Raw genomic sequence first — 21,515 nt, 5'->3', positions numbered from 1 at the left:
CATGGCCATACATACACCTCCACCAAGCTCGTCTGTGTGGCCTCCTTCCTGGAGTTTCAGGAAAACTTGCTTATTTTACAGATGGGGAAACCACGGTCCAGAAGGGCAAAACTCAGCCACATCCTGGCCCAGACCCAGCTCCCAGCGCCTTGTGCTGATTGAGAGCTTTTGCATTAATGGGCCAGGTCTGAGAGGATAAACGGATTGGTTTGGGTTTGCTGGGCAGCTGCCTAGAAGCCCCCGTTGGATCTAATGCACTCAGTCTGGGAAGTAAAAAACAAAACCTCAATTGCTAGTGAAGAACGGGGGAGGTGGTTTTCCAAATGAATTTTCAAACTCTGCTACTGATGCTGCAATAAGCGGACTGAGAAATACAGTAGGTACTTTGAAGAGCCCTTCTTCTTCCACATTGAAGACGGATGCAGTGGTCTGAGTGTCAGCTACCCAAGTTCAATTCCTGGCTCAGTGACTTACCAGCTGTGTGACACAGGGCAAGTTATCTGACTTTCTCAACTTCCTTTCCCTAATGTGTGAAATGGGAAACACAGTACATCACACAACTGTTATTAGGACTAAATAAAAGTCACTGGGGGAGAACACAACATGCTCCATGACGCTCGCTATGACATTGCAGTTAATGATGAAAACCCCACTTGTCTTACAGGATAAAGTGGTCACAATTACTTGAGATATCCTTAACCTTTTGAAATTTAATTTGCCAGGTCAATGAAGAAAACATTTCAGTCAAAAGTGTATTACTACTGGTCAATAAAATTTGCTCAAAATATAGATAGCATTATACTCAAATACAGCAGTACATACTGGGGAGAAGTTTCTAAAATGTTACTCCTCCTTACTACCCTCCTTCCCCCCCAAACAAGTTTGGATAACAATCACTAAGCATATCTGCAAATATATCTTTTAAATGTGCCCTCCAGATATTTTTATTTTTCCCTTGGTGTTTTGCAAAAGAAAGATATGCAACACATCACGACAATAGATTCAGAGCTACCAGTAAAGATGACCTTCAATGGCAAGGAAGGGAAGGGTACCTTCTTCAGGAAGATAGAAAACTAATTTATAAGTATTTTAATCTATACTGAATTACAAGATATCCCAAGCACACGAGAGTTACCCCTTTGTTTAAAACCAACCAACCAACCAACCAACCAACCAACCAACCAACCTACTACTCTATCAAAAACGTCCTCCACAGGCGCTAGGAGCTTAATGAACAGGTACCAACACAGGTTTCCTCAGAAAACGGAGGGAAGTAGTGGCACTGCCCAGTGGAGGGCCCGTGCAAAAATAAACTATCCTTCCACTTGGTAAGGTGAAAATAAATATGTCACGTACGTTTTTGAAAAGCACTGGAAAAATGTGTGTGCAAATAACTGAAATGCCATCAGTGAAATAGTTACAACCACCAGAATAAGGAAGGCTTATTTTTCTATTTTACTTCAAAAGGAACAAATAGATTGGTCATCAGGCTGATAAATTCTGATTTGCCACATCTCCAGAAACTGTACAAATGGATAGTTCTTTTGTTTTACTTAAATTATTTTTAACATGTATATCACACAAGGCAAATTCACTTCATGCTTTGTTTCAGTAAAATGGGGAAAAAAAGGCTTTCTCTGAAATTGGCACTGAAGTTGATTTAAGTTCTTAATAGCAACAAGATACATCCAACTTTAAGCAGAATGAACACAGTCATAATACATATAGAATCAAAATGATTTCCTTTATATCATCAGCAATCAGTAACTCCAGAGGTAGTATGGCAGAAACGAGCATGGATCCTATCAGGTCACAACCAATGAAGAAATTAAATTTATTATTTTTCTATGGTTTTGCCCATAAATTGCTTTACACATTTAGGACCTGAATAAAAATCACTCTCAGAAATCTTGGCCCATTAATTCAACTGACATATCAATTTACAATGTTTAGAACTGCAGATATAAAAAATGTAAAGTATAAAATTATGTAAGTTTGAAATGGTTTTAATCATATTCATTAAAAATATTTACATTTCCCAGTACTTACTTGACAAAACACCCTTGCAATATAATTCTACTCTAAACTTCTATTTATAAAATGAGGCTCATTTATGAGATTTCAATGAATGTTATACTGCAAATTACTTACATTCGTAAAATATTTCAAGAAGTTTTCATATCAAAGGTAGTTTATATTGGATTATCTGAAACCCAATAGAGCCCACAGATGAGCTTCTTATAGTTCTTTTCATTAATGCTTGGAAAGCACTGTGAAAATGAAAAGTGCTGTCAAGTGCTATCATCTCCCTTAAATTTTTACCTATACTGTGTGCACATTGTGAAATAAACACATATGCAGCATGGCCATGTTTTGATATGTATTTTTATTTCCCTGCAGTTTTCACTTATCAAGAACAAGTAACAGGGAAAGTTGTCTGAACTAGTGCATAAACAAACATTCTGAAACACCACTACACGTATCTAATTTACAAGAACCGTATAAAAAAAGTCACTAAAACACTACACTATGAAGGTGTCCAACGCTTACAGTCAGACTTTTTCCAACCCGTTACTTGCCTTGTAGCCACAGGAAAACTCTCCAAAATTGAAAAGACAATCTTGCCACAACCCTCCCCCCTCCCAACACCTGGGATGGCTCGATATCTAGACTTCCAATAATTATTGCAATGATATAATGCAATACATACCTGGTAAAATATCCTTTACGTGGTGTGTTACAGTTTTAAAGCCAGTTAAAATATGCAGTCTTCAGATAAAATGTAATCCTTGAAAAATTTTCATATCTGCACAGTTTAAATGTGCTAGATGCATAATTTTTCCTAGTCCGTTTTTTTCCATGTAATTATTTTTTATAAACTGGTATTATAAATAGAAATATACATTCAAAATATATGGAAAAGTGAGTTACTACATTAAATTTGCATGTATCGATCCATCCCTTTCCCCTGCACAGTAATAGAAAATACTATTTTGCCTTGAACTTCATATTTGACAGTGAAATGCCACTAAAGTATTTACCAAAAAGTCCATCTAGTCAAATTGTGAAACAAAATGAACCAAGTGAAAACTTTACAGTTCCTTTAGAAAAAAATTACAAGAATTTCATTTCCTAGCTATGAATCTTTAACTTTTTAGACACAAAGTTGGATTTATTTTTACAAGATACAAAATGTAAACATGGCAAAATAAATAGTTAAAACAAGTGATGTAGGATCCCATTTCATGCTCATGATCCCATTAAAGAATTATTTTTTAAAATCCATTCAGTTGCAAATTCAAGTGCAAAAGCATGATGATGAATATCTACTATTCAAGTAACAGAAATAATATTGATGATACAAATAAACTATTTTACAAGGTAGTGATTTTCCCAATTTTACAAAATATACATCGATTACACATCCGACACACCGCAGTCCCTTTAGGTCCACGTTAACCTCTGTGATCCACAGAGTGCTGCCTTTTGCATCCGGCTGGAATACGAGTGACTGCGCACCACCAGCACAGGTCGGAGCCACATGTTTTAGGTTATGTCACTTCCATGGCTACTGTTGTCTCTGCTATTCCATTTAAACCCAATCTTTCTGGTTCATGGTTCTCTCTATAATAAGGCAAAGAGTAAAATAAACATTAACACTCTCTGGCATTTACAGATATGCTGTTATGTACTATAACTAAACATGTACTTCCCAAGAACATTTGCCATTTTTACAGTTTCTATACAGGAATGAGAAAAAGTTTCCTTCAGCTAAGAAATCTTATTAATTCCTAATTACTTGATTATAACTATTTACTTAGGAAAGAAAGTAATTTAACATAATATTTCAGTATAAGCCAGTAATAAATTACTTATGCAATATGTAATATAGGACAATCAAAGTTTTTACAATAGATGGAGCTTACGATGAGTCTAAATCAATGATCATTTGGAGCACAGTATTACTTAAATTACTTTCTACTACAGTTTCATTTTTCAGGTTCAAGGTCATGTAGTTATTAACCCATGCAAATAAATTTTTTCTGACTCAGTGTTCTCATGTATTAGTCTCACAGAAAAGGTAAAAAATACTCTGAAATACATTATCCTAGATTTAGTTAATCCTAGAACATTCTCAATTTTAATATATACATACAATAATTTATTTTTCCCTTTGTGTTTAACACAGGAAGAAAACAAATTTGATTTGAAAATTAAAACTCTGACATGGAAGTTAGTAATAACAACTCTAATCCTTCAGACTGTCTGAGCTACAAAGAGTAATGTAAAAGTAACTGAAGCTTCTAAGATAGGCTCTGTGATATGCTTTTTTGGTTTGGTGGTTCCCAATTTGATATGGTTTTCTCCTTGTGTTTTTATAATTCTGGCTAATATTTAAACACCCTCCTAGTGACCTCAAACAAATAATGTAAGCACAGTACTTTACACTAAGCATATTCAGTATCTGTTGAAAAGCAAGTCAATCAACAGACATCTATTATTTGAGCAGTAAAAAAAAAAAAAAAAAAAGGCCTTCCTCCCACAGGATGGCCAGCAGAAAGGGATAGAGTGATGCTTGAGACACACACACACACCTTGCTATGCTGCTGATGGCACTGCTCGGAGTAACCTTTGGCACTCTGTCCATACTAGCAGCAACTGTGGCAAGTTTTAAGGCTGTTGGCGATGGTGCTGAAGTCCGTGTATTGATATGCACATTGACTGGAGAGACAACACTGACGTTATTGAGGTGCACTGCATTTGTCAGGCAAGAATTGTTCATGGAAAGAGTTGGAGGACTGCTTGTGCACAATGCTGGGATCAAGTGGTTTGTAGTGGTGTGGCCAACTGTCCTTACAAGTTGTACAGCTGAAATCCCTGGGCTGGATGATAAAGCCATATTGGTGGAATATAATGTCTTAGAGGTTCCTGAAGGAGAAAAAAAAAATCATTCATGTCATGAGACATTAAACTCTTAAAAACAGTTTAACAATAAAGATAAATGTAAACATTTGAATTCTAATTAAATGCCAAATCAACCTTGCACATAATTGCCTCTCAAAAGACAGCTTCTGATCAGTAAGTACAACATACTCACCTATTACAACTCCAAAGACAAAGACACTCTATTCCTACATAAAGGGCTCTGCAAAGTGTTCTGCCTCCCTATTTGGAAACTGTGTAACAGAACAGAGAGGTCCATTCTGGAGGCTGAGGGCAGGTGAAAACGATAGTTGGGTTTCTATTAGAATTTACACATGGAAGAACATCAGTAAGGAGGGGCAAACAGGACTGTGGAGACACGTACAAGCAAGTGGAAAATCCTAAGATCTGAGCAGTAGTTGAAGGATGTTCAGAACAGCCAAGTCTCGGAGGACTCAGGGTCATATGCAGCAGGCAGGGTCTCACAACAGTGCTGCCCTTCAAGAGGAGGAGCAGGGAAAGCAGACCTCTGAAAACATGCAAGTGGGAGGTAAACCCATTTCTAACTCTCTGACCGTCCTGCATTATGTTTCACCTTTCTAACAAAGCACGGATAATTCAATGGTGATAGTGCTTAGCACGATGCACTTCCTAAGACGTGAGGCAAATGACAGGACATGAATAAAACTAGGCAGGGTGGAGTCACACAGGCAGGTACCCAGTGGGTGCAGAAGGAAATAGAAAGCAGATTCTACTTGAATTCTAGAAAACATTCAGCTCTTCTACCACTCATTATCCAAAGAAATGCTGAAGACTAACTTCTTGTACACTTCCCCTTGAATTTATTATTATTGTTATTATTTTTAATCCTCACTCAAGGATATTTTTCTATTTATCTTCAGGTAGAAAGAGGGAGAGACAGGGAGAGAGAGAGAGACATCAACTTGAGAAGGACACATCGACTGGTTGCCTCCCGCACAACCCCGACCAGGGCCAGGGATGCAACCAAAGTAGGTGACCTTGGCTGGAATCGAACCCAGGACTCACTGGTCCAAGGGCTGGTGCTCTAACGCTGAGCCAAACTGGCCAGAGCTCCCCTTGAATTTAAAAAACAAAGACCATACTTCAAATCACTGAGTTACAACTCTGAGCTAGTCAGTGCCATATGAAACCACAGGCTTACCTGAAGGCTGGACAACACCGTTTATGTTGTTGTGGCCAGTGTTCTGTTCCTTGGCTACCTCGCTGCGACTTGGAACAGGGGCACTGACCACTGCAGATGCAGCAAAGTGGGCGCTGGCTGAGTCAAGTGTTTTAGACATACAGTCAGAGGTGCTTGAGCCCTATACAATGAACAAAATCAAACTCAATTTTTTAGACGGGATTCCAGGAACATGTTAAGAAATGAGTAAACCCAAGAAGAGGCTGTTGCCTTTTTCATATGGAACAGTTACAAGTGTTTAGATTAAGAGGTCTAGGGTCCATAGACTATTTGGCACATAAATCAGGGAAGTGACTAAAAACTGGGAAGCAACTATTTCTAAGAAAGAAGTAGGGGAATTAAAAAACCCAAACCTTTAATACTCTATAAATGTTAGTGTATTAAGTGTTAATAAATGTCTTTAAAAATACTTGACAATCTTGATACTATGAGCAAAATAAAATCAGAGATGACTAAAAGTCATTTTTGTCACAATGTAAAAAACATATCTTGGCCTAACCTTGCAGTATGCTACAAATACTTCAGGCTGGTTACCCAAGAGATTCAGAAAAAGCAAATAAAAAGGCAAGTTTAATGGCATTTACTCTTGATTCTGTATAAAACTGTTATTAACAGCCACTAGCCCTAGAATGTGGGCCAGTCTCAAATTCACCAGGATGTTATGGGAGTGTTGAGATGTCGAGGGGCCCTAGGTTCACTGAGGTTTTCATGTTGCTGCACTCAAACCTCCAACGTCAGTGTAGTGATCCTTTGAGAACAAGCTGAACTATTATGGGCAGATGCTGGTCCAAGATACAACGAAACTGCGTTAATCTCATTATCTCAGAATTATGGCGCAACAAAATTTATGGCTTAAAAACACTAGGTTTATTTTTTCAGATGGCCAAATTTGAAATATACTTAATTACAGTTTTGTTTTTAGTGGCTTAAACAACAGGAATATATTCTCATACAGTTTTGGAGGCCAAAAGACTAAAATGAATCTATAGGGCTCATCTCAAGGTATTGAAAGGGTTTCTCTTCTGGTAATTACAACTTTATAAGATACTTTTATTCTTATCCATAGTGTATTCATTTAATGGTGCTTATGGAAAACCTCACCTGGTAGCATTTTTTTTTTTCAGGGAAATATGAATCAAGGAGGCAAGGGCTACGTTTAGAGTTATTGTACAATTCAAGAGAATTACCTTTCAGCTCAAGACATACCCACACTAGGGGCTAGGAAAGTTAAATCCTTGAAAAAAATATTTTTAGAGACAGAAGGGATGGGGGATAATGGTTCTAAGAGATAGTATATAATTACTTTTACAAGTTCTCAATAACCCTTCAAAACATTTTTCCTAAATTAAAAATATCACATTTGGGTCTAGTGCATCTCTCATAAAATATAAACTAGTCACTTAAAATCATGTAAATTAACTAAAATGACACTTTGGTTTGATCTTTGAAATGAGGAGTGGCAATATCAAGATTATCTTCTCTGACTTGACTACAATGGAATAAAACTACGTAATATGAGAGAAAGGAAGAGAAATAAGCACGATTAATAGATAGATTAATAAGATTAATACCTGTGCTTTTGGATGTGTCTGTTGCGAGGAATGCTGAGATTGCTGTTTCTGCTGAAGCTGAGCAAGTTGCTGCCTTTGCATTTGAACTAATTGCTGTTGATGTGTCTGAAACTGCTCTTCTGTGATACCCCCTGTTACTGATAAAGAACATTGATTTCAGACGTATGTTTAAAAGTACTTTTAACAACACAGGTAAAATACAACATAAAATTATTCCACAATTAAGATGAAAAGCAATTACAAATCACAATATATAGCATCAACAAAGAATCCAATAAAAATGACAAATCTTCCAGCAGAAGTGGCTTATGATAATATCCATGACCTTATGCCAGAAGTTCCTATATGTGGTTTTTACTGTATAACATAGTTCTAATATGAGAATTCTGTCATTTATTCAGACTCAGTATCTTTGAGATCACTCTTAATTTTCTGCACTATGGTAACTACAATGAGAAAAACTTGATTTATTAGTGCAAATAATAAGAAGACTAAGTTAAGTTATAGCCTTGATAAGAAAACAGGACCATCTGTAAGAATGTAAATGATCCTCACTGCTGGTTTTCATCTATGACACTGAAGTGAAATACCTTTTTCCTGATTACAAATCAGAGTGGAAGACAAAGATGTTCATCTAACATAACCATTAACCAGCGATTTTCAACTTTTTTCATCTCATGGCACACATAAACTAATTAGCCGATCTGACAAAAAAAAAAAAAAAAGGTATAATTTTGATTAATTCACACTGGACAGCTATTGTTGTGTTGGCTGTTGTCATTTTTAAATTTGATAATCCAACAAAAAAGAGGTCAGTACATAGGTATCGCATGTTTTAAAAATTCTTGTGGCACACCAGTTGAAAATCGCTGCCACAAACCATAGTTCAAGCCAATAGATTAGATGTCTAAAATAAAGTCCTATCTATAAAAATATGGGCTAGAAATCAGAGAGATAATCAGAAAACTAAAGATACAATGTATCTGCAGATGTAATCAATTATGTTGTAACCAACTGTATGTATTAAAAGTTGGTGATTTCAAATGAAAGACATCTAAAACTTTTGTTGAAAAGATCAGCTAACAAGAAGTAATTATAGGAAACATTTTCCTCAAAGAAATGTAAACAAACTTTCATATTTAAGTAGACCACAGATAGAATGATTTAGAGGACAGTTATTTCCATAGCAGTTAGTATGTTATTAGAGTCAAGAAGTATTAAATCACATCAGAATACATGTACTACTAGAGTACTTTTGCTTTTTTTAAAATTATTATTTTTTTTTAATCCTCACCGAGGATATTTTTCCACTTATCTTCAGATAGAGTGGGAGGGAAGGAAGAAGAAAGGAAGAGAGAAAGAGAAAAACATTGATGTGAGAGAGACACATTGATTGGTTGCCTCCTGCACGACCTCGACCAGGGCCAGGAACCACACTACAACCAAGGTACATGCCCTTGACTGGAAAACTTGACTCTTTGGTCCAAGGGCCGATGCTCTAATTGCTGAGCCAAACCAGCCAGGGTGCACTATTTTTTAAGTTGATTTTTACAGACAGACAGACAGAGAGAGAGAGACAGAGAGAGAGAGAACACACTGATTTGTTGTTCCCCACTTATATATGCATTCATTGGTTGTTTCTTGTAGGTGTCCTGACCAGGGCTTGAACCTGCAACCTTGGTGTATCAGGACAATGATCTACCCAAATGTGCTCCTGGGCCAGAGCTGTCCTATTTTTCTTTATTGCTTTCTTCTCTCCCAACTATTTCACTCAATCCAATATTTACTATCTATTGTGATGCAGAGTGCTGTATTAAGAGTTAAGAGTGACTATAGGGAAAATAAATTAAGAGGGTCCCTGCTATAAAGTCCTACGGGTAAGTTGGGAAGAAAAAATACATATAAAGAAATACCAACTCATATATGAGTCAACCTTTAAATGCAACTGAACAATCTTATCAATATGACCTAAAGGAGTTTAGAAAGGAGATATACCCTTAACCTAGCTTACTTAACTAGTCCCCAAAGTATTCTGTTTAGTAGGATCACAAATGGAAAATTAAAAAAAAAAAAAGATAGTCAATTAGATACATAACAAATAATACATAGTATAGTCTATTTTCTATGAAAAGGAGTTAGGCATCAGAGATGAACAAAGCTTTACATATGCCTTCATTTCTATTCCACAACAATTAAAAAAAAAATCCTCACCTGAGGATACATTTATGGATTTTAGAGAGAGAGAGAGAGACAGAAACATCCATGTGAGAGAGAAATATCAACCAGTTGCCTCCCTTATGTGCCCTGACTAGGGGATCAAACCCACAACTTAAGTATGTACCCTGACCTGGAATCAAACCCAAGACCTTTTGGTTTACGGATTGATGCTCCAACCAACTGAGCCACACTGGCCAGGGCTTCCACAATAACTCTAACCATCATTAAAATTTGTATTAGACAATTAGGGGAAAACAGCTGTTACCCAGATAACAATTTTATTTTTAAAAGATTAAGAAACCTAGGGTTATGACACTCTCAGCTTAAAATTTTAATATTACCTGTATTTTTGAAGTACACATTAGTTATCTTACTGAATTACCAACAAAATCAAATGTCTTTCTTTGTACATGTTAAATTCACTGTGAGTGTTCTATTTATAAATAAAAAAAAAAATTTTTAATTCTAAATTTACAATTTTCAAAATCAAATGAAAATATGAAGTGTTCATGAATTTCCAGCTGTTTGAAAACCTTGGGAAAGATGAAAAATAGTTTATTAGATATAAAGTCAGGAAGGAAAAATTAACCCTCCAAAAATCTGTTTAAGTCCTATTTGTATAAGGAGGGTGTCAATTAAAAGATAGACTTGGAATCTAGCATGAACATGGTCTGCTCCCTCAAATCCAGTGTTATGTCTGTCCAGAGCTAAGGTTTATGCTGTGGTAAAAAGGTGAGTCACAATGGTTAACTTAAGTGAATAATAAACCAAAGAAAGAGAATATGCTTCTAGTGGTTATTTTATTTTTTAAAATATATTTTTATTGATTTTTTTTGAGGGGGTGGTAGGGAGAGGGAGAAAGAGAAACATCAATGGGCTGCCTTCTGCATGCCCCCTACAGGAAATTGAGCCTGCAACCAGGCATGCGCCCTGACCAGGAATCGAACCAGCAACCTTTTGGTGCACGGGACAATGCCCAACCAACTGAACCACACAGGCTAGAGCTAGTGGCTATTTTAAAATTGAAAGAAAAATGAGGATAATGAGTATTTTTTCTTTTTCCAACATCTTTTAAGTCAGACAATCATAAAATCTTACTAATTCAGAATAAGGTATTTATACTAAATTAGTAGAAAGAAGTGTACTTAAAAAAAACTTTATTGTTGAAACTATTATAGATGTTCTCCCAAAAGTTCACTTTTTTTAATTAAAAATTTACTTTTGGTTGGTAGTCCATGGCTAACAAAGTGTTACCAACTATAGGTATTTAAATTCATGATCATTTAATTTCACGAACAAATGAACAGTTAAGTACACAAAAAAGTAATGCTGATAAGATTGCCTATTTTGAGGAAATACGTCTACTTATTGCTCTGTCTTGTTGAGACCATTAATTTGCTCAGGAACCCCATATTTTTTTCCTAAAAAACTCAGGAAAGATACAATGTATCCTTAGATGTATACCCAACCAAGGATCAATCCAATTATTCAAATTGTCAGTGTTTCCTAACCTTTTTTTATTTATTTTTTTTAATCCTCATCCGAGGACATTTTTCCATTTTTTGTACAGACAGAGTGGGAGGGAGAGAGAGGAAGAGAGAGAGGGAAACATCGATGTGAAAGGGACACATCGAGTGGTCGCCACCCGCACGACCAACCAGGGCCGGGGACAAACTGCAACCGAGGTACGTGCCCTTAGTGGGAACCGAACCCGGGTCTCTCCGGACCGCAGGCGGACGCTCTAACCGCTGAGCCAAACCGGCCAGGGCTCCTAACCTTTTTTAAACTTAAGCTGACTCTGATAACAAAAATCTCACTCCTAGTTCCATTACTGGTTGAGAATCTCACATGAACTTAATTTAGTTCTACAATATAGATGTGCTTTTAAAAATTACCCCCTGCTGCCCTGGCCGGTTTGGCTCAGCGGTTAGAGCGTCGACCTGCGGTACAGAGAGACCCGGGTTCGGTTCCCGCTAAGGGCACGTACTTCGGTTGCAGTTTGTCCCCGGCCCTGGTTGGTTGTGCGGTGGCAGCCACTCGATGTGTCCCTTCACATCGATGTTTCTTTCTCTCTCTCTCCCTCTCACTCTATCTGTACAAAATATGGAAAAATGTCCTCAGGTGAGGATAAAAAAAAAAAAAAAAAAAAAAAATTACCCCCTGCCTCAACCCTTGATTAATCCTCACTTGAGGATTTTTCCATTGATTTTTAGAGAGAGTGGAAGGGAGGGAGGGATAGGGAAGGAGGAAAAGAGGGAGAGAGAGGGAGAGACAGACTCATCGATGTGAGATTGATTGGCTGCCTCCCGCATATGCCCCAACTGGGGCCCAGGACTGAACCTGCAACCCAGTGTGTGCGCTTGATTGGAAATCAAACCCGAGACCCTTTGGTGTGTGGGTTAATGCTCCAACCATTGAACCACACCAGTCAGGGCAAATTACATTCCCTTTTTCTTCTTCTCCCTCACCTGAAACTTCACACGTTATATCCATTCTTGTTATCTAACAATTTCTTTAAGGTGTATGTGCTTGAAATAAGCTGAAGTTCTTCATTCAGAATTTTCTAGAGCATTATTTAGTATTATTTCAACTCTAATTTGGACTACAAAACTAACTAGTAATATAACACAGAATTGGAACACATACAAAATATCCTTTGTAACTGCTATACTTTCACTTTGTTATGGTGAATGGAAAGTGGTAAAAAATATGTGGTTTTAATGGCATAGACACTGAATTACCATTCTCAAGGGTTGACTTACTGGTTGGTGGAGGATGGTAATCTGATTGAAAATACCTTCTCCACTAATTACTTTTCCTTTCAAAAATTACCCAAATATTTCCACAAGAGAGTTATGTCTTACAATGACTTTGAGTCATCAAGAGGCAAGCATTAAAATATATCAGGAAAAGGTCGTATGTATACTATGAAGAAATCTGTTTAGGAATCAGATACAGGATAGGGGCCCAGCTCTGGATGGGTGGTAGTGGCACAAAGGGAAATGTGAATGTACAAGAGAAACCCTGTCTGCTTCTGTTGCTTAATTCCAACTCGAGTTCTTTCTACTAGTTGCTCTTAAGTTGCTAGCTTAAAAGTGAAATTCATGCCGGTTATACATCTACCCTACCCAATCCCTCCAAGTCCTATTATTTAAGAGTAATAACAAATTTGAATGTTTGTGAAAGTGGTAACATTTCAATATTCCAGACAGATGGGAAGTGTTTCCTTTCCCTAAGTAAAAAGTTGTGCAAATCTTTCTGGGTAAACGCATTCTAATAGATAGATATACATGCACATTACAGAATTTTCCCTTATGTGTAAATACATCATTCTGTACATTAGTAACATACTAACATTTCTAAATATTTTATGTATATAACCAACAGTCTGTTTTTCACTAAAGTCCCTAAATTCTCACGCTATCTTCTTATATATGGCTCATGACCTATTTTGAATTTATCAGTTTTCTTTAATCCTCAGATGAATCCAGGTACCTTATCTTAAAACAGTAGCCACAATTCTTAGAATGTTGATTATTCTCAAGTGCTCTAGGCATTCCTTATTTCATCTGTCACTTTTCAGGCATGTGGTTCCTATATTGTGATCTACTAGGCTGATCAATTATCGCCTTTCCCTCCCATATTCAGACAGTATTCCATCAAAAACATACTCTAGGTATCATCACTAGATTATACACTGGTGTAATAACTCTAAAGCCCCACATTACTGATTTTTTACACTTGGGCCCATACAGGTATTCTTGAGCATATGTGAAATCTTTATAAGTATTTGTTAACTTTGTATTGTTTCAATGGTTGAACTAAAAAGAAAAATCTAATGGAAACACATTCTAAATCTTCTGGATGAGCTCACAACAGTATAAACAGAATTCTGTGCTTGTGCCTGCCTCTGAAAAATAATCTAGCTTTTAATGCAGTATTTCTCAGTGGGCTAAGATGATGTTTTATTGGGAAGCCATGAATTTTTTAAACACTAGCCTAGACCAAGTTTTCATAGTTTAATGAACATCTGAGGTAGCAGTAAAGATTATCTAAAAGTCAAAATGAAGCCCTGGCCACTTAGGCTCAGTGGTTAGAGCATTGGCCTGCAGACCAGAGAGTCCTTGGTTCGGTTCCAGCCAAGGGCACGTACCTCGGTTGCAGTTTGTCCCCAGCCCTTGGTGGGGTCGTGTGGTGGCAACCACTTGATGTGTCCCTCTCATGTCGATGTTTTTCTCTTTCTCTTCCCACCTCACTCCCTCCCCTTCTATCTGAAGATAAATACAAAAATGTCCTCGGGTGAGGAATAAATAAATAAAAATGAATATATTATCCAGCATTTTATCATCAACCAGGTAGGTCTTTAAGATGTGAGGATAAAGAAAATAGACTAAAGATTCATTTAAACTTCTGACACTTAAACTAAATAGTTGCAGTTTAAATTTTAGTAGTATTTGCCCTGGCTGGTTTGGCTCAGTGGTTAGAGCGTTGGCCTGCGGTCCAGAGAGACCCAGGTTCAGTATCCACTAAGGGCACGTACCTCGGTTGCAGTTTGTCCCTGGCCCTGGATGGGTCGTGCAGGAGGCAGCCACTCGACCTGTCCCTTTCACGTCGATGTTTGTTTCTCTCTCTCCCTCCCCCTCCCACTCTATCTGAACAAAAAATGGAAAAATGTCCTCGGGTGAGGATAAAAAAAATAATAATAAAATAAAAAATAAATTTTAGTAGTATTTCCCACAGCATCAAACTAAAATATTTTAATTTACGAAGTCTCAATTCACATCTCACATTTGGAAGTCACCTTAACTCAAAAATATAAATCACTGTGTATACTGTAGCTAGTTGTTAAAACATAGTTCTACCTATCCTAAAACTTTTATGCTTGCAAACGTTTTATGGCAATTTAAGAAAAGGAAGAGAAACTGAAAAAATTAAAAATTAAAAATTGTAAAACTATTCAAAATGCTGATGATTTTACAAATTGGTAATATTATGATATTTGAAGTTGGTCAAAAAGACTACTGGTATCTGCTATTCGGTGTACTAAGACACATGAGGAAAAAAAGTTAATTTGCAACCATGCATTAGTCTAAATGAAGATAAAATGTAAAGTAATCCAGACCTTCAAATATAAACAAGCAAAACTACTTGTAGATACGAAATACATTTTCCTGAGGTTTGGATTTAAGAACAGCATCTCAAAAGAATAAATAACACTGCACTTTCAAATTACTAAAAACTTTATCATCTATTTATATAAAGAATGTAACACTTGCCATGTGTTAAAAAGCTTCCTTGAAGGTAAGGATTACTGTCTTATAAAACTTTGCAACTTTTAAACACTTAATATAGTGCTCTGCATATAAGAGATCCTAAATAGTTATTAACAACATAAAAAAAAAGTCTTTGCCACTAGCCCTCAAGTTTGTTTTTTTTCCCCCCTCATCCGAGGACATTTTTCCATTTTTTGTACAGACAGAGTGGGAGGGAGAGAGAGGAAGAGAGAGAGAGGGAAACATCGACGTGAAAGGGACACATGGAGTAGCTGCCACCCGCACGACCAGCCAGGGCCGGGGACAAACTGCAACCGAGGTACGTGCCCTTAGCGGGAACCGAACCCGGGTCTCTCCAGACCGCAGGCGGACGCTCTAACCGCTGAGCCAAACCGGCCAGGGCTCAAGTTTTTTTTTTTAAAGAACTAAGGAACCTGTAATACAAATAAATATTACTGTCAAGTGTATCATATATTTATTTGCTGGATTCAGCTGTGAAACAGAAAAATCAGTGCTGATAATTTATCTAGCTCAGTGATCCTCTGCCAAGTGGGTTAAAACACCGTGTCCGGTCTTGGTGCTATTAAGCACACATGCTCTCAAGACCAAGGCAACTAAGAATAAGCAGAAGGCAAAAATGTTAAAGACACATAGACTAAAAGAAACCAAATACAGGGGGATTAAATCCTTTTGTGTGTGTCCATCAAATATAAAATTACAACTTTCTAAAAACATCTACACCGTTTGCTTTAGGCAAATGAAGGAATTTCTACCAATCTTTATTGAACTCTAAGTGAATCAACCTAAAATTATCTAACCAGAACTGAAAAAACCATGTAATGAATATAACTGGTACAAATGAATACTTAAAATTGCCACAGGTCTTTGGTTATTTATAATAATGTTGTTAAAACACTTCTGTCATTATGGATTTATATAGCTATGCCTAATATTTTGAAATGAAAGAAAGTTGTTAAAAACAAACAAAAAAAACCCTTGTGGCTTCAATGACTAGAGGATCACACTTAGAGGAGGAAAACTTCAAACAAAATCTTTACTCTAGTAACAAATAATTTTATATTTGAAAACCTCAATGACAAAACATTAATTCTAATGTAGCTTAGCTATTCTTTAAGCCTTGAAAATTTCTAAGTGAAAAAATGAATGATACTATGTTGAGAGTACTAAAAAACAGTAAGACAGCCCTGGCTGATTTGGCTCAGCAGTTGTAGCATAGGCCTGTGGACCAGAGTGTGCCAGGTTCGGTTCCCGCTAGGCTAGGGGCAAGTACCAAAAACAAACAAAACAAAACAAAACAGAAAGACAGGAAAAATTACAAAGACTAAAAAATACATTTTTTTTTCTGATGGTTGGGGGAAAAAACCTTATTGTCTATGATGCTATAATTTTCTAAACATTTGTGATTTAAGTTCCTTGAGAAGTACATATTTTATTATTATGATAGTATTTAAAAATTTTTTTTTTCCTTTATTGATTTTAGAGAGAGAGAGGAAGAGAGAGGGAGAAAGAGATAGAAACATTGATGAGAGATAACATCGACTGGCTGCCTCCTGCATGTCCACCACTGGTGATTGGGCCCACAACCTGGGCATGTGTCCTAACCAGGAATTGAACCGGCGACCTTTTGGTGCATGCATTGATGCTCAACCACTGAGCCACACCAGTGGACATACTATGATAATATTTTAAATGCTTACTTTATGGCTAATGTATAGTAGTGTCATAAAATTCTAGAGCTGATTATAAAATTACTTAAGGTACATTAAGTTTTATTCTGGATTAATACATTTAGAGTATTGATGGTACAGTAACATGCAACAAAGATACATTTTCTGGAAAAGAGTTAAGTCAAATAGATCTAAAGATAATCAGAATGTATAGCAGAAAAGCTGCAAGTATGTTCAAGTTGAGAAGGAACATACTAAAATCATTTTTTCGGTTTGGTATATACACTGGTAGAGTGGAAACTCATTCTATGGTCAAATCTAATACAAATGCCTATACTGATAGGTTTTTTACACTCCCTTTTGGGCAAAAATTATTTTGAGCAATTTTTGGGACAGTAATTCCTGTTAAGCTCAACAATTTGAACAATGTTTTGGAGTTGGCGGAAAAAAAGATCTGACCTAATATTCGTAAACTTATTATCTTTAGATTTCTGAGAATCTTGCCACCTCAAAACCACATTAAGTATTTATCCATTTCAGTTTCAAAAGCTCATTAAACTTCACAGACTCATGAACTTTATATAATGGACACCATTTTCCTTACCTAAGTTCATTTAAGAGAAAATTAACCAACTAATAGGAGAAATGATAAGCCAACTTCCAATCATTCAAACAAATCTAATTTCCCATTACAATCTGGAAACAGATAAATGTCCAGGTCAAGTTTGAAAATAAGAAGTTCAGCAACTAAAAGACTAAACATTATTGAGACCAAATTTCAAGCTAAAATGATTTAAAATCACTTTAAATAAGTTTAACATAATTTCCCATACTAAAATACACCATCCAGATACTGGTTGCCGCTTATTATTTAGAAATATGTACCTAATACAGAAAGAAATGATATTAGCAGTACAAGTCAAGTCACATCTAGGTTTGTCTCTGGATACCACACATCATTTGCAATACACACATTATAAGGATATTTATAAATTTATACATACTTGCATGCATGTGATAAAGAGAAGCTATCTACAGAAGGAAACAAATCAAAATTACATTTTTGATTCTCTAGATTATTATACATTATTTACAAAGTAAATGTCATGAAAATATTGTTAATTTGAGCAAAAAGTCTCTTAAAATAAAAAAAGCTTTCCAATATCAATCAGAGAGGTAAGTTATCGGATAAATATTGTAACTATTCATAGAAAGCCTCTTAAAACATCATTTTACATAAAGAAAGCTTTCAATGCTACTCTTGAGGAACAAGGCCTGTTTTTAAGCAAAGTTAATACTTAAAAATAAAAATTTTCTTTAACCAAAGCAGACATTATTGTACAATACACTCTGGTTGCAACTTATAACCACTTTGTCCAGAGGGATCCCACTGCGTTCTGCTTACATATTCACCATAGCAGGGCTACGGATTCAGAATATATGAGAGTAGTTTTACAGGTATCAGGATGCTTTCATTAAAATGTGAACCACAATAATTAGGTTTAGTTTCTTAGGCTGGGAAAAATGTAGTACGTTAAGATAAAATTGCTGTTCTCTGTGGGATTATGAAAATAAACCTTCAAAATTTAGCCTGAGTTTTTTGAATAGATAATGAAAATTAAGGAGAAAAAACCCAGCAGGATATACCGTCAACAAAGTAACAGCTTACCTGATATGCCATTCTTGCTGGTGTTCAATAAAGCTACAGATGCTGCAGAAACTCTTTTATTGTTCACAGTCTGCCCTGGTTTCCTTGAGGTACATTCTTCACTATCACTGTCCTGTACATTTAGTAGCCTTGGCTGGAAACACTGTAGTCGACATGATCTGATATTGCTTAATATTTCAGAAAGGGAGAGTCTATTTTCACAATGTTTATTGGAAGCATTGGTCCGAGAGAAATTAGATGAAAAGTCTATAGTTTGGGAAGAGCTTGAAAAACCATTCAGCATTTCAGGGTCTATCTGTTTCAGGACTGGGTCATATTCTGTGGATATTCGGTCCATTATGACCCTGGAAAGCAATATAAAACCAAATATTATCTGGAAGCACTTAACATTTTCCTATACCTTTCCTTCTATCTTGTCAAAACAAACGGTTTACCTTCCACCCCTGCCAATTCGCCTCCTTGCAAATCCTATACATCTTCTTGGGACTGTAAGTGTTGTAAGGCAATGCCTGTATCTCAATTTATCCAAATCTGCCAAATCTGAATTTTCAAACGAATGGTTAACTTGGTCCAAACGAGGCTGCAAAGAAAGAAAAAAATTAAAACTCATGGAGTTCATCTGAAATGAAGGAAAAAAAACCATGATAAAAATGAAGTAACTAGAGCATTAGCAGTACAATTAAAATTTAGAAATTCAAACTGAATTTAGCTTATAAATATAAACACACTTAAGGTATATTATATTTTAAAAAGAAACATATCTTTAAAGAATAACATGGCTTTAACATTTATGTAAAAAAGTAGAGATAGTGATGTTAGTAACTTATAGCTTCTTATTAAGATAAACCAGAGGAAATTTTTTTGGACCCAAAGTTGTACTTGCAGCATGCATGGGACAAGCTGACACTTCCTCTTTGCTTTTTAAGAACATACAGTCCATTTCTTTGCCTTCTCACATTCCCTTTATTATTCTGCTTTTCTGTGTCTTACCACTTCTGCCCCTTTCATAATAATTTCCTTCTTTACTCATCAGCATAACTTGTAAACAACAACTTACCTCTTCTACAGTAAACACACACACCCTGAAAAAGTTGTATGTATACCATAATGCAACAAGACAGTGTCCACAAGCCATATATGAAAGTCATCCCCATAACTTGATAGTTATACCTTACCTGAAAACCCAAATATCTGGGAATGAGGGTCATTCCTTAATACAATGCTGCAACAAAACTTGATTTAACAGCACAAAGTAATTTCTAAGTGTGTCAATAAGTTATGAATATAATGGCTAGATAAAATACTGCCATAGAAAAGTCTAAAAATGGTTTATTTATGTTTGATACTTACTGGCTATGTGTGCACAAGATGGGCTTGCCTAATAGTAAATTTCAATAAACACTTGGTATTCATCAAAGGTTCAACTAGATATTATGGGCTTACCTAACTCAAGCAATGACACAATGAGTAATTTTCTTAACTGCTCAGCTATAGCTATGCTTAAAGCCCAAAGTGAGACTAGATTTCTAAAATATGAGCCATCAATTTCTAAGTGAAGGATTCTGATATCCTTTGAAAGAACTCAGTATCTATGAGCATCTTTTAGTGGTGTCCACAGAGGAGATATTCAATAAAAAATGCTGATGGATTTCCCATTTTTAGATCAAGACTAAGTCATCTTGACAAGAGTTACCTGTTAATTCCCATTCACAAAAATACCACAAAAAATAAAGTTCTTACAGCATAATACTGGCATCCTGCTCGCCTCCTAAAAGCACAGGGACCATCAGGATCATTTTCTTCTTCAGGTTCTGATACTGGGGACGGTACCTGAAAAATGACGAATGAAGCATTCTATTTAAGAGTTATCAAAAGTCAACAGATAAACCTTTGTAATGGTCTAAAATTAGAATCTGATCATAAACAGTAAATCACTCTTACATTACATACAGTAGGCAACAACAAACTTCCCCAAATATTTAAAGAGTAGCAAAAATATTCTATGGTTAGAAAGTGATTATTTTTAATGGATTAGTTTTCTTGCACGTAAGTTCACATCTTGCTTAAGTGCTTCTCAACATATAAGCACTACAGACTTAAAAAGAATTAGTACAGTTTTTTATGTTCCACTTATATTTTGTAAATAATGTGTGTGGCCATAAATACTTCATTACGATCATTATGCTTTACCTATAGGTAGGTGTGTTTTTATCTCTGTAAAAAAAGGCAAAAAGTAGGAAGTAAAACAGAACTTATGAACAGTCTCCCCACCAAAAGCCAGAAAAGCCATACATTTTACTCAAAGGGGAGTCCCTTATTTCCCCACTCATTTTAAAAAATCACTTTTTAAACTCAGCAAATCAAAAGCAGAAAAGTTAGAAGAGGAACAAAGACTTGCTAAAAGGTAGGGAGACAGGTTACAGAGAGAAGTGATAAACCCACAACTTGACAGCAAAGGAATAAACCAAGACCAGTCTTATATTAAAAAGCATTCTGCCTAGGACCTTGTGATATTGAGTGAAATCCCTATATAATCTGAGTGGATCCCTAGGGCAGCACTAATACATTATAGCATACTTAATTAAATGTCAACCCAAACAGGTTAAATGATATGTAAATACACTTTGACACAGCAGGGAGATACTATGGTTTAGATAATTTCTACTCATAATGGTCAAAAAAAAAAAAAAAAAAGTTTTGGTATTTAAGTTCCGTTGTCTCACAATTTCACTTTGGAGTACATCTCTTGATAACACTGGCTCTTACATATTTACTTGCACATTTCTGAACCTCACAAATCCCCCTCTTCCTATTTTGAGAGGAAAAATGTTTTCTCCACTTTATTTCCAAACTGTGGTAATTACCACTAAGGAGGGTCATCCAGGGGAGAAAGGCATTTGTTTGAGGTTCCAATATACCTCTACCGACCCTATGGGGGAGACACAGAAACAA

General features: G+C 36.1%; 1 protein-coding gene across 10 annotated transcripts in view; it reads right to left on the bottom strand.

The window, feature by feature from the left end:
• Positions 1–1,794: 1,794 nt before the first annotated feature.
• Positions 1,795–21,515, bottom strand: part of EPC2 (enhancer of polycomb homolog 2) — a 114,977-nt gene continuing 95,256 nt past the window's right edge. For 6 of the 10 annotated variants that reach the window (XM_036254986.1, XM_036254981.1, XM_036254983.1 and 3 more), the window contains 7 exons: positions 20,304–20,393; positions 18,998–19,143; positions 18,564–18,907; positions 7,717–7,853; positions 6,107–6,266; positions 4,596–4,929; positions 1,795–3,624 (listed from right to left, as the gene is read on the bottom strand). In XM_036254986.1, the coding sequence (XP_036110879.1) occupies positions 3,552–3,624; positions 4,596–4,929; positions 6,107–6,266; positions 7,717–7,853; positions 18,564–18,907; positions 18,998–19,143; positions 20,304–20,393 (1,284 nt within the window). In that variant the 3' untranslated portion in view covers positions 1,795–3,551. The remainder of the gene's footprint in view (positions 3,625–4,595; positions 4,930–6,106; positions 6,267–7,716; positions 7,854–18,563; positions 18,908–18,997; positions 19,144–20,303; positions 20,394–21,515) is intronic. The other 4 variants (XM_036254984.1, XM_036254987.1, XM_036254988.1 and 1 more) reach the window with 2 other exon arrangements.

The sequence above is a fragment of the Molossus molossus genome, unplaced genomic scaffold (assembly GCF_014108415.1).
Source record: "Molossus molossus isolate mMolMol1 unplaced genomic scaffold, mMolMol1.p scaffold_m16_p_11, whole genome shotgun sequence".
Classification (NCBI taxonomy): domain Eukaryota; kingdom Metazoa; phylum Chordata; class Mammalia; order Chiroptera; family Molossidae; genus Molossus; species Molossus molossus.
The sequence above is the reverse complement of the archived record's forward strand: the minus strand, read 5'-3'. Positions and strand labels throughout refer to the sequence as shown.